This window comes from Hyla sarda, chromosome 9 (genome assembly GCF_029499605.1).
Source record: "Hyla sarda isolate aHylSar1 chromosome 9, aHylSar1.hap1, whole genome shotgun sequence".
Taxonomy (NCBI): Eukaryota; Metazoa; Chordata; class Amphibia; order Anura; family Hylidae; genus Hyla; species Hyla sarda.
Window position 1 is genome coordinate 163,118,288 of NC_079197.1, and position 16,429 is coordinate 163,134,716.

Consider the following 16,429-nt stretch of genomic DNA (forward strand, 5'->3'; position numbering starts at 1 on the left):
CTCCAAGAAGCAGTATTTGGTATGAAAAATGGTGACGTGTTCAATACTTCAATACCCCTATGGCAGGGGTCGGATACATCTCAATCAATGCCATTGCACATACACAGTTGAGCGTTCTATCAAACTGTAACACAGCTCCTCCTATGGTAATATTTAGTATTACATTAAGCCCATCAACGTCAGTGGACAACCATAATGAATGGTCATGTTGAGTCCTCCAGAGGAAGAAACGCTTTATACACTCTCAATGCAATAACAGGCAAAAAGACAGTCGGCGACTCACCAGTCTTCGTCTTCACATCTTGACTTTATTGAAACATACTCACATAAATGGTTACAGGAGAGGGACAGTAGGGGGGGGGGGGTACAGCAGGCAACGGTAGCCGTTTTGTACGGGCTAGTGCTTCATCTGGCCTCAACGCTCTTCTGAATTGCAGGTACACATATACAGGTAAGTGAATTAGACAACCTATCACCTAGAGTTCACACCCATTCACGTAATTAAAATATGACAAGGATGGGAGGTAACCCGCATTAAAGACACACTGCCAAGTCTACTTTATCGTTCAAGCCTAAAGGACCTGTAGCATTAGTTTGGATAATCCATTGAACTTCTCTTTTCAATAAATCTTTATCAGACCTTATTCCAGGAGAAGGTATCATTTTTTTAAGTCCCAGAAATCTTAAAGGGGTACTCTGGCCCTGAGACATCTTATCCCCTATCCAAAGGATTGGGGATAAGATGTCTCACCGTGGGGGTCCCGCCGCTGGGGACCCCCGCAATCTTGTATTCTCCACCCACCTGTTTGAGCTGCACGCCGCGGTGCCAGTTCACAAACAGCCGGGTGGCGACCACGGGGCCGGAGTATCGTGACCTCACGACTCCGCCCCCGTCCACCCCCAGCTCAAACAGGTCGGTGGCGAATATAAGATTGCAGGACCCCCACGGTGAGACATCTTATCCCCTATCCTTTGGACAGAAAATAGCGTAAACAATATTTTTAGAATGACAGGTAATGAATTAATTTACAGTATGTTCTATAGGACCTATTCGCAAAGTTTTTGCGCACATATTATATTTGCAAAAATTGCAATTTCTGCACTGAAGATTTCCTTTTGGTACAAAGGCATCTAACCACATCAGGTTTTTGATTTTTATTTGTGTTTTTATGTATATCGCCTATAGTTTTATTTTTCCTTTATGCTATAAGGGGTTTCCTTTTTGCTATAGCTGTTACGTCTTCATCTGCTTCTATTATATACCAATTTCAGCGAATTTCTTGTTCTATTATTTTATTCATAGTTGTATTCTCAAAAGTGAAAACGAATCTTCTCTCTCGTTCTTTCCTTCTGTTTTTTGGTGTTAATAACTTGGTTCCATCTTGATGCTCTGCTTTTTTTTTCTACCTTCCTGTATTAAAGGACATGTCACTTTTCTTATTGTATCCGTTCCGGACTGCAACAAAAAAAGAAAATAAGCTTTCTCTTGCCTACGCTCCCCCGGTGCTCCGGTACAGGTGTTCGGTCCCCGGGCTGTATTCTTCTTACTTCCTGTTAGCCCGGCACGTCACACGAAGCTTCAGCCTATCACTGACCGAGGCGGGACATCGCTGTGGCCGGTGATAGGTTGAAGCTCCGTGTGACGTGCCGGGCTAACAGGAAGTAAGAAGAATACAGCCCGGGGACCAAACGCCTGTACCGGAGCACCGGGGGAGCCTAGGCAGGTAAGAGAAAATGTGTTTTCTTTTATTCTTCAGCCCGGAACGGATAAAATAAGAAAAGTGAGCACCGGACATCTCCTTTAAAGGACAACTGTAGTGGTACAGTTTTATATATGCCCGTGCCTGGGCCTTAAAAATAAACAAAATAAACTCATACATACCTTCCTACAAGCCCCCGTTGGTCCGGCACATGCCTCACGGCCGTAGCGATGTCCCGCCCCCTGGCCTGTGATAGGCTGAGCCCACTGTCATGTAAGAAGCCGGCCAGAGCTCCTTACATGACATTGGGCTCAGCCTATCACCAGCCGGGGCATCACAGGACAGCAAAAATATTTCTAAAATCTTGTACATCCATCTCCTTGAGCCGGTAAATATAAATACATGCTGAACATACATATGTGATAGCGGACTGTGATAACAAACTGATCCTTTGATAGTGTTGAGCAGCATAGGCCATATTCGAATTAGCGATATTTCGCAAATATATGGACGCATATTCGTCATATATTCGCTAAATTTGCATATTCGTAATATTCGCGTTTTTATTTTCGCATATGCGAAAATTCGCGTATGCAAAAATTTGCATAAGCGAACCATCCTGTATCAGGTTTTCCTGGTATTAGTCTAGAGGTGAATGGTCCCCATTTGTTTTTACTGAAATTGTTTTATTGTACTTTGTGGTGTAAGTACTATCCATTCATACCTCGACTAATTATTTGTGAGCTGCACTCCACTATTTTCTTTCTTTTTTTAGATTTGTAAATTACTTCTATTAAAAAAATCTTAATCCTTCCAGTACTTTTTAGCTGCTGAATGCTACAGAGGAAATGGTTTTCTTTTTGGAACCCAGAGCTCTCTGCAGAGAGCACTGTAGTCATGATGTCAGCAGAGAGCTCTGTGTTCCAAAAAGAAAACCATTTCCTCTGTAGTATACAGACCCTAAAAAGTACTGGAAGGATTAAGATTTTTTAATAGAAGTCATTTACAAATCTTTTTAACTTTCTGGCACCAGTTGATTTAAAAAAAAAAAAAAAAGTTTTCCACGGGAGTGCCCCTTTAAAATCCAACAATGTATTTTTAGCTACTGTTTTGCAACCTTCTTCTCTACTACCCGTCATTAGTATGCTTTTATATACCTAAGCAGTGCCAAACAGAACTTCCTTTGCATTTTCCTTTATACACTCTAGCGGTGGATCCCCGACTTGAAGATGTAAAAAGGCGTATGGGTGGGATTGTCCTAAGTAGGCGACCCCTTTTATGTATTATATAAGCACTACGGTCTAGTTGTTAGCTCTTCTCAATAGAATTTTTATTGAAAAATTTTAAAAAGTAAAAAAAAAAAAAACATGTTAGACAATATTTTGGACAAAATAAAAGAAGAACATAGAGTATGCAGGTGTTTCCAGTACTCGACAACATTATATGAATATATGAGAGAGAAATTTTTTTTTTTGTGTTGTTCGTAAGTATATAATAGTATACAAGTGATCCCTCAACTTACAATGGCCTCAACGTACAATGGTTTCAACATACAATGGTCTTTTCTGGACCATCGTAAGTTGAAACCAGACTCAACATACAATGTACGGACAGTCCAGATCTGTGAAACGTGTCAATGGCCGGAAGAACCGACCAAGCAAAATGGGCATTCACTGGTAAAACCCCTGTATTACTGAAGCGTATGCACTGACTGATGTCTGGTAGCGCCCCCCTACAGTACAGGGAGGTATTACATGTTCTGTACACTTTACCTGTCCCAGGTAGAGATGAGCGAACTTACAGTAAATTCGATTCGTCACGAACTTCTCGGCTCGGCGGTTGATGACTTTTCCTGCATAAATGAGTTCAGCTTTCAGGTGCTCCTGTGGGCTGGAAAAGGTGGATACAGTCCTAGTAAAGAGTCTCCTAGGACTGTATCCACCTTTTGCAGCCCACGGGAGCACCTGAAAGCTGAACTAAGTTATGCAGGAAAAGTCATCAACTGCCGAGCCGAGAAGTTCGTGACGAATCGAATTTACTGTAAGTTCGCTCATCTCTAGTCCCAGGATTAGCTGCTCCTTTGGACACCAGGTGAGGACGACTCCATTACTTTTTTCGGACACTGTGTACTGTATAGGACCCTGAAGAAGCTCCTGTCCTCTGCATAGACCAGTGTTTCCCAAGCAGGGTGCCCCCAGCTGTTGCAAAACTACAACTCCCAGCATGCCCAGACAGCCTTTGGCTGTCCGGGCATGCTGGGAGTTGTAGTTTTGCAACAGCTGGAGTTCTCCCTGCTTGGGAAACACTGACATAGACAGTGATTTACAGCTCCCAGCAGATCTTTCTTACTTTTATATGTAAGGATTTGCTTTATCTATATTAGTTATCTACTTATTTTTCTTTAATTCTCCCTTTTTCCTATTTTTGGATGACATTTTGGTGGCTTTAGAACCAATTACCAGGTTTCCATAGAGTTCTGGTCTCAACATACAATGGTTTCAACATGCAATGGTCGTCCCAGAACCAATTAATATTGTAACTTGAGGGACCACTGTATAGTGCTATACCACTATGTCTCAACTCTACTAAAAGCATGTATAGATCCTGTAGTTGAATATTGGAGAGAATTAAAGGGGTACTCCCGTGGAAAACTTTTTATTTTTTTTTAAATCATATAAGTTAAACAGATTTGTAAATCACTTCTATTAAAAAAAATCTTAATCCTCCCAGTACTTTTTAGGGGCTGTATACTAAAGAGAAAAAAAATAAAGAAATGCATTTCCTCTGATGTCATGACCACAGTGCTCTCTGCTGACCTCTGCTGTCCATTTTAGGAACTGTCCAGAGCAGCATATGTTTGCTATGGAGATTTTCTCCTGATCTGGAAAGTTCCTAAAATGGACAGCAGAGGTCAGCAGAGAGCACTGTGGTCATGAGATCAGAGGAAATGCATTTCTTTTTTGGATCTCTCTTTAGTATACAGTCCCTAAAAAGTACTGGAAGGATTAAGATTTTTTTAAAGGGTACCTCTCATCAAATAAACTTTTGATATATTTTAGATTAATGAATGTTGAATAACTTTCCAATAGCATGTTAATGAAAAATATGCTTCTTTCTATTGTATTTTTCCCGATCAGTCCTGTCAGTAAGCATTTCTCACTCCTGCTGGAGTCCTAAACACTCAGAGCTGCCAGCCTGCTTTGTTCACAGCCAAACAGGCTGTGAACAAAGCAGGCTGGCAGCTCTGAGTGTTCTCCTTTGTGAACAAAGCAGACTGGCAGCTCGTAGTGTTTAGGACTCCAGCATGAGTCTGAAATGCTTGCTGCCAGGACTGGTAGGGAGACCCCTAGTGGTCATTTCTTCAAAGTGGAAAATTAAATAGAAAGAAGCATATTTTTTAATAACATGCAATTGTAAAGTTATTCTGCATGTTATTCTGCATCTATAATATATTATTCATATATTAATATTCTGCATCTATTAATCTATAATATATCAAAAGTTTTTTTGATGAGAGGTGCCCTTTAATAGAAATGATTTACAAATATGTTTAACTTTCTGGCACCAGTTGATTTAAAAAAATAAAATAAAAAATTCCACGGGAGTACCCCTTTAAGCAAAACAAGAAGTGTCTTAGTCGAGATGGAATGAAAGTTAAGAAGTGTGGAACGAATTATAAACCCGAGTGATGAGTTAGAGATTTAGATTGGTGCGCACCGGAACCGAGTGAAAGTATATCTTAAATAGAGGCAGTAGGAAAAAGATACTGGCAATAGTTGGTACGTGAACTAGTACATACCTCTCTGTGATAAAGTGGTATCCCTGGACCCCGCCCAAAGCCTCCTCGGCACCTACACATGTCGAATTGGTGGAGTAGCAGTGGAAGTCAAGTGGAATTAAAATGGTCCTAGTCGCTAGCTCAAAAGCCTCCACCATGATGTGCCTCATAACATGTGAAAAGGCTCTGTGTACCGCACTGCAGAATATGTTGTCTCTATTCAAGTAAAAGGCGATCACCAGGTAAAAATGACCTACCCATCTAAGTACGCCTGGGAAATGACCTACCCATCTAAGTACGCCTGGGATATAGCAAATCCATCTCACCTCCTGCATTCACCTGTGTCTACCAGGGTTAGCGAACAATATCTTTGCACAGACAGTTATACCCGTCACCCACCATTGCTTGCCATACTAAAAAACTCCAAGTAATCCCCAGATTATAGCACCGAAAGCCTCTTAATAAACACACTTGTGAAAATCCCTAAAATATCCAGGTACTAATCCCAACAAATCTGTATGATCTCCCAACATGGCAGACAGGAATGATACGGTAGGAGCCTTACGTGGAGGCCATCTTGAAACATTCCTGAGTGGATCCGTCATCGGGTCTTAGAAGACACCAAACATAGTCATGATCTCGTCATCCTCATATAAGAAGAGCTGACAACCTTTTAAGGTTTATTGAGATGGTAATAAATGTTAGGCGCTGCGATAATGCTCTCTTTACAGATCATAAAGACCACCTGTGAATCCTCCCCTGTATTTACAAGCATTGTTTGGCTGACGCGTCCATCACAGCTATCATCGCCCCGCAAAGCCTTCAAGAACTTCCTAATAGGCATAATCTGGTGTAGTATCGGGGCATATAGACGACAATGCACTACAGTGACTTCCGTAGATCTGGGGGCCTATAGGATTTGCGGCCTAGTTCCTGCTCACTTGTGACTTACGCAGAAAGACGCTGAGTTATGTATGTTGGAAATTCTTAGAACAGTATTTTGGTTGGATTTTTCATTGAGCTGAGTGGGATGTGTTGATATGATGTTTAGCTTTTAGGTCAGGGGTATTAGAGTATTTTTGTTGCTACGGAGATTTATCTCCAAGGGCATTCTACCCTAGATCAGCGGTTTTCAACCTGCGGACCTCCGAATGTTGCAAAACTACAACTCCTAGCAGTGTTTTACCCTTTATTATGTGTTAGTGTAGTGTAGTGTTTTTAGGGTACATTTGCACTGGCTGGGGTTTACGGTGAGTTTCCCGCTAGTAGTTTGCGCTGCGGCAGGAAGCAGGAAACTCACTGTAAACCGGCCTGTGTGAATGTACCCTGTACATTCACATGGGGGGCAAACCTCCAGCTGTTTCAAAACTACAACTCCGAGTATGCACTGACAGACCGTACATGCTGGGAGTTGTAGTTTTGCAACAACTGGAGGCATACTGGTTGGAAAACCTTCAGTTAGGTTCTGTTACCTAACTCAGTATTTTCCAATTAATGTGCCTCCAGCTGTTGCAAAACTACAACTCCCAGCATGTACTGATCGCCGAAGGACATGCTGGGAGATGTAGTTATGCAACAGCTGGAGGTCTGCAACTACAACTCCCAGCATGCCGAGACAGCTGTTTGGGCATGCTGGGAGTTGTAGTTTTGCAACATCTGGAGGTCCGCAGGTTGGAGACCACTGCCTTAGATGTATGTATGCAACCAGTTCAGACCTGGGGGAATACTAGGAACGCTCTGTCTCCATAGATTCTTTTCAGAGCAGAATCTGCAGAATCAATCAACATGTTCTGAATTTCCACGGCAAAAACATTTTGTCGTGGAAATTCCACCGTGTGCACATTGCAGACGTTTCCAAGCTGAATAATTTCCGCAAAAATCCGCTTAAAAATTTTGGCGTGTGAACATAGCTTTACTGGAAGGGGGAAGAGACTGCACTTCAACATATTTTGGGGACCACAATAACATAACACCCACTTCCCTAAATCCGATAGATTATCGATATACAAAATACTGGTAGTGAAAAACTGACAAGTAACAAGACATTGGAAATCCTTGAAGGTTCCTACTAGAGATGAGTCAATTTACAGTAAATTTGATTCGTCACGAACTTCTCGGCTCAGCAGTTGATGACTTATTCTGCATAAATTAGTTCAGCTTTCAGGTGCTCCGGTGGGCTGGAAAAGGTGGATACAGTCCGAGGAAAGAGTCACCTAGGACTGTATCCACCTTTTCCAACGGGAGCACAGGAAAGCTGAACTAATTTATTCAGGAAAAGTCATGAACTGCCGAGCCGAGAAGTTCATGACGAATCGAATTTACTGTAAATTCGCTCATCTCTAGTTCCCACCATACGGAATTAATAACTCAACTTCAACACTTTTACACTTTAGAGGTGATTTAGGTAATTAAAAAAGGTCAGGTCCGGACATTTTATGAGATTTGGGATAGAAGGCGGTTGTATCAGCGTTCACAGCACGTTCTGTGTTACTCCCTATATATTCTGCTGTATACATATTTCTGCTTACTAGATGTCAGTTTAAAGGGTGCGCTCCCACCTGGCGTATACGCAGATTTGCTGCAGCAACGGGAAATACGCTGCGTATTCCTTGCTCTCTATACACACAGGGCTTTCCGGCAGCAGCCCTATGCGTGTAGTGAGTTTCGGAGGTGAAGCCGCACGTCACAGTCACGCCGGCACACGGACCCACCTCCAAAACTCACTACATGCATAGGGCTGCCGCCGGAAAGCCCTGTGTGTATAGTGAGCAAGGAATACGCAGCATATTTCCCGCCGCTGCGTGTACGCCAGGTGGGAACCTACTGTTTTCATTTTATTAGTTAGGTTGTCTTTTACCTATGTTTCATTTGGTGTCTTGTGTTTTATTTCTGATTTATGTCCATATGGGATTTATTAATATGCTTTATACTGCTGTAAGATTCATATTTCTTACTTACACTACTGACATGTTTTCCCCATACTGTCATACTGCTATGTTGTTTTAAAAATGTGCAAAATTTCACAATAAAAAACTTTAAACTTTGAGTATTTTTTGCGCTATTTTTCCCTCAATTACTCCACCTTGGAATTGTGGGGGAGATTTATCATAACCTGTCCAGAGGGAAAGTTGCCCATAGCAACCAATCAGATTGCTTCTTTTTAAAAATGAAAGAAGCGATCTGATTGGTTGCTATGGGACTCAGCAATTTTTCCTCTGGACCGGTTTTGATAAATCTCCCCCTATGTTTTTACAAGCATTTTGCTGTTTTCTGTAGAAGTACTAAGAACTTTTTGCACCCCTCGGCAACATTTGCCATACACATGGAGGTAGGGGGCGCCATCACCCCCCTCCAAGAATGGGATCGTTGGATACCCAGTAATTGTCATGGCAATTAGGAGCCTAAAGAAAACCCCCAGGCCAGCTGTGATAGTCAATTAAAATGGACGCCCTTAGCTTACTGTATCAGAATGCCACCCTAAAGTGAAGAGATCATTCAGTGTCCTAAAACCTCCTTCCAGTCCAGTCTGACTTACAGCAGGGACATGTACATTGTTCTTAGTTACCCTGACAGGATTTTGGAGACCCAGATGGAGCCACAACATCAGCAGATGAATGTGAAATAGGACAAAATCTTTCAGATGCTGATGCTGCAGCCTTTATCTAGGCCTCCAAAATCCTGTCAGGGTGACTGAGAACAACCTTCATGTCCCTACTGCCGATCAGCCTGAAATGGAAGAATGTCTTACGCTGCTCCTATGCACGTCTCCAATGGCGCTTGTGTGTACCCTTCACTTTGGGTTGGGTTTCTAATAGGATAAAGTGATGGCGGCCATTTTAATTGACTACAATGATCATCCCCAGACCAAAAAGTATTTATTAATTTACCTATTTTTATAGATTTTTTTTATTTTTTATATTTATTTTCTTAGTCCATCAGTTTTTGCAAAATTTCCATCAGTTTTGACAAATGAGGCCCATTGTATTTAGTATGCTTCTCCCACAAGGTATCACTCCCTCTCCTGTAGGATTCCATTGGTTATGTTCACACAGGGCAGACATGCTGTACATTTACAGTATATTACAGTATCAGCAAAGTGGATGGGATTTGATGAACTCTCATCCACACCCTACAGACAAATTCTAAAAAAAATAAATCATGCAAAAATGGATTTAAAATCTGTAAGTAATTTAATGTTGCAGATACGCTGCAGATTTATTGAGGGTTGGGAAACCATCAACCATGTGTGTCAGCCGTGTAGTTTGCAGGATCGGTTTCTTGGGTGCAAAAGTGGGCGCCAACAAGCCTCTCAGGGTATTTATGTCCAAATCGTGGACAATGTCATCCTTGCCTCTGCCAAACTTCCCCATACCTGACATAACCCACATACACAACAAACAGGAAGAGGGAAGCGTCTGTAGCAGTAATTCCAGTCTAGTATTATCAAGGCTCCTCGTCTACAAGACTTTTCATCACCCACAATAATAACCCCAGTAATCCTGCCCCCCATGTTATTAGCACCACTTACCTTTCCCAGGATTTGAGGTATTTCATGTTCCCGTCTGTATAAGGCGACTGCTCAGCATAGGAGGAAGACAAACATAAACAGAAGTAATAAATCAGGTGTCCTGGTCCTCCATGCGTCTCACATCATGCGTCTGTCTCTTCTAAGAAGTGATGTCTGGGAAGATCCTTCCTTAAATCCATCACCCGCTTCCCCAATAAAATCTGTCAGTAATCGTTACATCATGTCATAAAACTGCAAAGGTTTACATTGATCCACCCAATACACCTTATGTAATACACCTCACGCTAGCTGTCTGTCCTACAAAGTCTGTCTGTCTATCTATCACTTATTTATTTATTTACCTCATATCTATCTATCTATCTATCTATCTATCTATCTATATATCTATCTCATATCTATCTATCTATCTCATATCTATCTATATATCTCTCATATCTATCTATATATCTATCTCATATCTATCTATCTTTCTATCTATCATCTATCTATGTCATATCTATCTCATCTCATATCTATCTATCTCATATCTATCTAAGATAGTGATGAGCAGCACAACCCAAAGTGTAAAGGTACGCTGGGTGCCATCCGTACAGTCCCGGTCACGGTCTGTCTTGTAGTATATAGAAAAAGATGTTCCGCAGCACTCCAAATTTGTGCAAAAAATGGTGATTTATTATGCCATAGCAAAGGTGATACAACGTTTCACCGGTCTCATAGCGGCTTTTTCAAGCGTCATGCTTGAAAAAGCCGGTGTGAGACCGGTGAAACGTTGTATCACCTTTGCTATGGGATAATAAATCACCATTTTTTGCACAAATTTGGAGTGCTGCGGAACATCTTTTTCTATATATCTATCTCATATCTATCTATCTATCTCTCTTTCTATCTCATATCAATCTATCTGATGGTAAACATTAATACCAGGAGGGGTGCACGCATGTCTGAAACCGCAGTAACCTGGTCCAATACTCAATATGAAATGGATAAATGCAGCACACCGGAGAGATTAAATCAAAATAGTGATTTCATCAATGATGTATCAGAGAAATTTTTGTAGCCTCACGCTTTCTTTTTCAAGAGTTGAAATAGGTAGCGTGAGGCTACCTAAACATTGTTTCTGATACATCATTGAATAAATCACCATTTTGATTTCATCTCTACGGTGTGCTGCACTTATCCATTGCATATCTATCTATCTCCTATCTATCTATCTCATATCTATCTATCTATCTATCTCATATCTATCTATCTATCTATCTATCTCATATCTATCTATCTATCTATCTCATATCTATCTATGTATCTCATATCTAACTATACTTTTAATTAATTAGAAAGATTTTCCAGTTATTTTTATATGCTATTTGTTTAAATACCTAAAATAAATAATGATTAGTTGCTTCTCCTAAAACCTTAAATTTTAGAATACCGGTAATGTGAACTTGTCGCCTACATTTATTTTTACCGACTAGAGCCAGATACTGAAACGTGTTCTTTTTTTCCGACCTCTTTCTATTTTCTTATTGTACATTTTTATAAAATTTTTAGTACTTTATATTCATAGATTGTACGTTTTTTGCGAGCAGGGCAAATATGGTTATTGGGAAGAGTTACTGGGCAAACATGGTCCAAGGCACTGCACAGTGGCTGTTGTCCTATTGTGCTGCACCTTGAACCATGTGTACCCAATAATCGCCTATTGGAATTAAATTTCGTGGTGAGTGCCGCTACATTATTCTTACTGCTAAAAACTGATGCAAACTGGATAATGTTGTCTACATTGTAAGCTGGGTACCATAATACGTGTTACGCCGAGCGCTCCGGGTCCCTGCTCCTCCCCAGAGCGCTCGCGGCGTTCTCCTCTCTGCAGCACCCCGGTCAGACCCGCTGACCGGGAGCGCTGCACTGACATTCACGATGGGGATGCGATTCGCATAGCGGGACGCGCCCGCTCGCGAATCGCATCCCAAGCCACTTACCCATCCCAGTCCCCGGCTGTCATGTTCTGGCACGCGCGGCTCCGCTCTCTAGGGCGCGCGCGCGCGCCAGCTCTCTAAGATTTAAAGGGCCAGTGCACCAGTGATTGGTGCCTGGCCCAATCAGTCTAATTAGCTTCCACTTGCTCCCTGTCCATATAACCTCACTTCCCCTTCCCTTCCTTGCCGGATCTTGTTGCCTTGTGCCAGAGAAAGCGTTTAGTGTTGTCCAAAGCCTGTGTTTCCAGACCTTCTGCTATTGCTATTGACTACGAACCTTGCCACCTGCCCCGACCTTCTGCTACGTCTGACCTTGCCTCTGCCTAGTCCTTCTGTCCCACGCCTTCTCAGCAGTGAGCGAGGTTGAGCCGTTGCTGGTGGATACGACCTGGTTGCTATCGCCGCAGCAAGACCATCCCGCTTTGCGGCGGGCTCTGGTGAAAACCAGTAGCAACCTAGAAGGTCCACCGACACGGTCCACGCCAATCCCTCGCTGACACAGAGGATCCACATCCAGCTAGCCGAATCATAACAGTAGATCTGGCCATGGATCCCGCTGAGGTGCCGCTGCCAAGTCTCGCTGACCTACCCACGGTGGTCGCCCAGCAATCGCAGCAAATTGCCCAACAAGGACCGCAGCTGTCGCAGTTGACCGCCATGTTACAACAACTTCTGCCACTGCTACAGCAGCAACCATCTCCTCCGCCAGCTCCTGCACCTCCTCCGCAGCGAGTGGCCGCTCCTAGCCTTCGCTTGTCCCTGCCGGACAAATTTGATGGGGACTCTAAACTCTGCCGTGGTTTCCTGTCTCAATGTTCCCTACATATGGAGATGTTGTCGGACCAATTTCCTACAGAACGGTCTAAGGTGGCGTTCGTAGTTAGTCTTCTGTCTGGAAAGGCCTTGTCTTGGGCCACACCGCTCTGGGACCGCAATGATCCTGCCACAGCCACAGTCCAGTCCTTCTTCGCTGAAGTCCATAGTGTCTTCGAGGAACCAGCCCGAGCTTCTTCTGCCGAGACTGCCCTGCTGAACCTGGTCCAGGGTAATTCTTCAGTAGGCGAGTACGCCATCCAATTTCGTACTCTCGCCTCCGAATTATCTTGGAATAACAAGGCCCTCTGCGCGACCTTTAAAAAAGGCCTATCCAGTAACATCAAGGATGTGCTGGCCGCACGAGAGATTCCTGCCAACCTGCAAGAACTTATCCATTTGGCCACCCGCATTGACATGCGTTTTTCTGAAAGACTCCAGGAGCTCCGCCAGGAAAAAGACCTTGATCTCTGGGCACCTCTCCCACAGTATCCTTTGCAATCTACCCCTGTGCCTCCTGCCGAGGAGGCTATGCAAGTGGATCGGTCTCGCCTGACCCATGAAGAGAGGACTCGCCGTAGGGATAAAAATTTATGTCTGTACTCCGCTAGTACCGAACATTTCTTGGTGGATCGCCCTATTCGTCCTCCACGTCTGGGAAACACACGAACGCACGCACCCAGCTCCCGTGGGTGTGGCGTCTCTTGGTACGAAGTCTGCTTCTCCACGTCTCACTGTGCCCGTGCGGATTTCTTCTTCTGCCAACTCCTCCTTCTCAGCCGTGGCCTTCTTGGACTCTGGTTCTTCTGGAAATTTTATTCTGGCCTCTTTGGTTCATAGGTTCTGCATCCCGGTGACCCGTCTCGTCAAGCCGCTCTACATTTCTTCGCTCAACGGAGTGAAGTTGGACTGCACTGTGCGTTACCGCACAGAGCCCTTGCTCATGAGCATTGGACTGCATCACGAGAAAATTTAATTTTTCATCCTGCCCAACTGCACCTCTGAAGTCCTCCTTGGTCTGCCATGGCTCCAGCATCATTCTCCCACCCTTGACTGGACCACCGGGGAGATCAAGAATTGGGGTCCTGCTTGCCGCAAGAAAGGCCTCACGTCTGCTCCCAGTCCCGTCTGTCGGGCCTCATTGTCTCCTCCTGTGCCTGGTCTCCCCAAGGCCTATCAGGACTGTGCCGTGCCTCCTCATAGCCCCCGTCCTGGTGACACTCTGCCCCGTGACAAGCTTCACCCTCTGACCCCCCTCCCCATTCCCTCTTCTTCTGGATTACCGGCCGCTGATGTAGCTACCCAGGACTTTTTTTTTGTTCCGGAAGGAAACTCAAGAGGTGCCCCCTATGTTCTCTTCTCATTTGAAGGGACAAGGAGACAAAAAGAGAGGGAGACCTGAGGGGGGGGGGGGGTACTGTTACGCCGAGCGCTCCGGGTCCCTGCTCCGAGCGCTCGCGGCGTTCTCCTCTCTCCAGCGCCCCGGTCAGCCCCGCTGACCGGGAGCGCTGCACTGACATTCACGATGGGGATGCGATTCGCACAGCGGGACGTGCCCGCTTGCGAATCGCATCCCAAGCCAGCTGTCATGTTCTGGCGCGCGCGGCTCCGCTCTCTAGGGCGCGCGTGCGCCAGCTCTCTAAGATTTAAAGGGCCAGTGCACCAGTGATTGGTGCCTGGCCCAATCAGTCTAATTAGATTCCACCTGCTCCCTGTCCATATAACCTCACTTCCCCTTCCATTCCTTGCCGGATCTTGTTGCCTTGTGCCAGAGAAAGCGTTTAGTGTTGTCCAAAGCCTGTGTTTCCAGACCTTCTGCTATTGCTATTGACTACGAACCTTGCCGCCTGCCCCGACCTTCTGCTACGTCTGACCTTGCCTCTGCCTAGTCCTTCTGTCCCACGCCTTCTCAGCAGTCAGCGAGGTTGAGCAGTTGCCGGTGGATACGACCTGGTTGCTACCGCCGCAGCAAGACCATCCCGCTTTGCGGCGGGCTCTGGTGAAAACCAGTAGCAACCTAGAACCGGTCCACCGACACGGTCCACACCAATCCCTCGCTGACACAGAGGATCCACATCCAGCTAGCCGAATCATAACAATACGGTGAGGAGTCCTCATTTTTAAAATTAGAACTGCTGTAAATGATGGAGACGGATAGTGCTGATACATTTCTTATTATATTATAATATTATAGGGGCAGCCATCTTGCCTGAAGTGTCTTTAACAGCATTTAGAGATATGCTTTACAGCAAGACCAATGGACATGGAAAATAGACCAGAGGGGCCCTATTCACTACTTTGGGACAGTTTTCTAGCTATGCTCTGTGATCTGTGCAGAGGTCAATGTGAAGGAAGGGGGGGGGGAGGCTGAGCTATGACCATCACCTATTGTGAATGGTCCGATCCTGTCTTATCTATATCCTGATATCATCTTTCATTGTAACCATGCCTGTAATGATGAGAAGTAGACTGTGATTTCTACAGAATAGGAAGGCTCAGCTAATTATTAAGCCTTATTTTATATTAGTAAAAATGTAATAAAAAAAATATATAAATATTTAACATAAAAACTTGAAACAATTACAAATTCCTTTTAACACTTCGTCTTCCAGTTGATGTCATCGTTCTTATATGACTCTTGACCTCAGCACCACCTATTTTACTATAAATACTCACTTTACGGCATCTTTGCTCAGTGACTTTGTGTTATAGATTGAGGTTACTAACGCGTTCTCACGCAGCCATCGTCATCCTCAAGCCCTTCGTATGAGTAGACCAATGACTGCACAATGTTACTACATCATATGAACACATCAGGCTGGAGGCTCCTATATACTGGGGAAACATTAGGACAGGATTAGTGAAAAGTGTCTATGTACTCTGAATAGGATTTTCCCACTCTCATGACTCATATATACGTTGTCGAATACGTCATTGAGAAACTAGCTAAGTCACATTATATATAATGTTCCTACTGCATGTTATAGGAATATCATTTTGGGGTGCATTACTACTCATAATACACACTTCAGCCGCTGCAGACGGAGTCTGCAGCGGCTGAAGTGTGTATTATGAGTAGTAATGCACTCCCAAATGATATTCCTATAATATACAGTAGAAGCATTATATACATATAATGTGACTTAGCCTGTTGGGGGCATTAAAGGGGTACTCCCGTGGAAAACTTTTTTTTTTTTAAATCAACTGGTGCCAGAAAGTTAAACAGATTTGTAAATTACTTCTATTAAAAAATATGAATCCTTCCAGTACTTTTTAGGGGCTATATACTACGGAGGAAATGCTTATCTTTTAAGATTTCTCTGATGTCATGACCACAGTGCTCTCTGCTGACCTCTGCTGTCCATTTTAGGAACAGTCCAGAGCAGCATATGTTTGCTATGGGGATTTTCTCCTACTCTGGACAGTTCCTAAAATGGACAGTAGAGGTCAGCAGAGAGCAATGTGGTCATGACATCAGAGAAATCTAAAAAGATAAACATTTCCTCTGTAGTATATAGCCCCTAAAAAGTACTGAAAGGATTAAGATTTTTTTAATAAAAGTAATTTACAAATCTGAATTCGGGTAGAAAACAGACATGGTGCACATCTACAATCTTGTATAATGATCTGATTG

The 16,429-nt window shown here is 43.6% G+C and overlaps 1 protein-coding gene across 4 annotated transcripts in view; it reads right to left on the reverse strand.

The window, feature by feature from the left end:
• Window positions 1–10,047, reverse strand: part of VARS1 (valyl-tRNA synthetase 1) — a 69,929-nt gene extending 59,882 nt beyond the window's left edge. For 2 of the 4 annotated variants that reach the window (XM_056539525.1, XM_056539523.1), the window contains exon 1: window positions 10,007–10,047. In XM_056539525.1, coding sequence (XP_056395500.1) covers window positions 10,007–10,032 — 26 coding nt within the window. In that variant the 5' untranslated portion in view covers window positions 10,033–10,047. Of the gene's footprint in view, window positions 1–8,335; window positions 8,362–8,560; window positions 8,586–10,006 lie in introns of those variants that run through there. The other 2 variants (XM_056539526.1, XM_056539528.1) reach the window with 2 other exon arrangements.
• Between the last annotated feature and the right edge of the window lie 6,382 nt (window positions 10,048–16,429).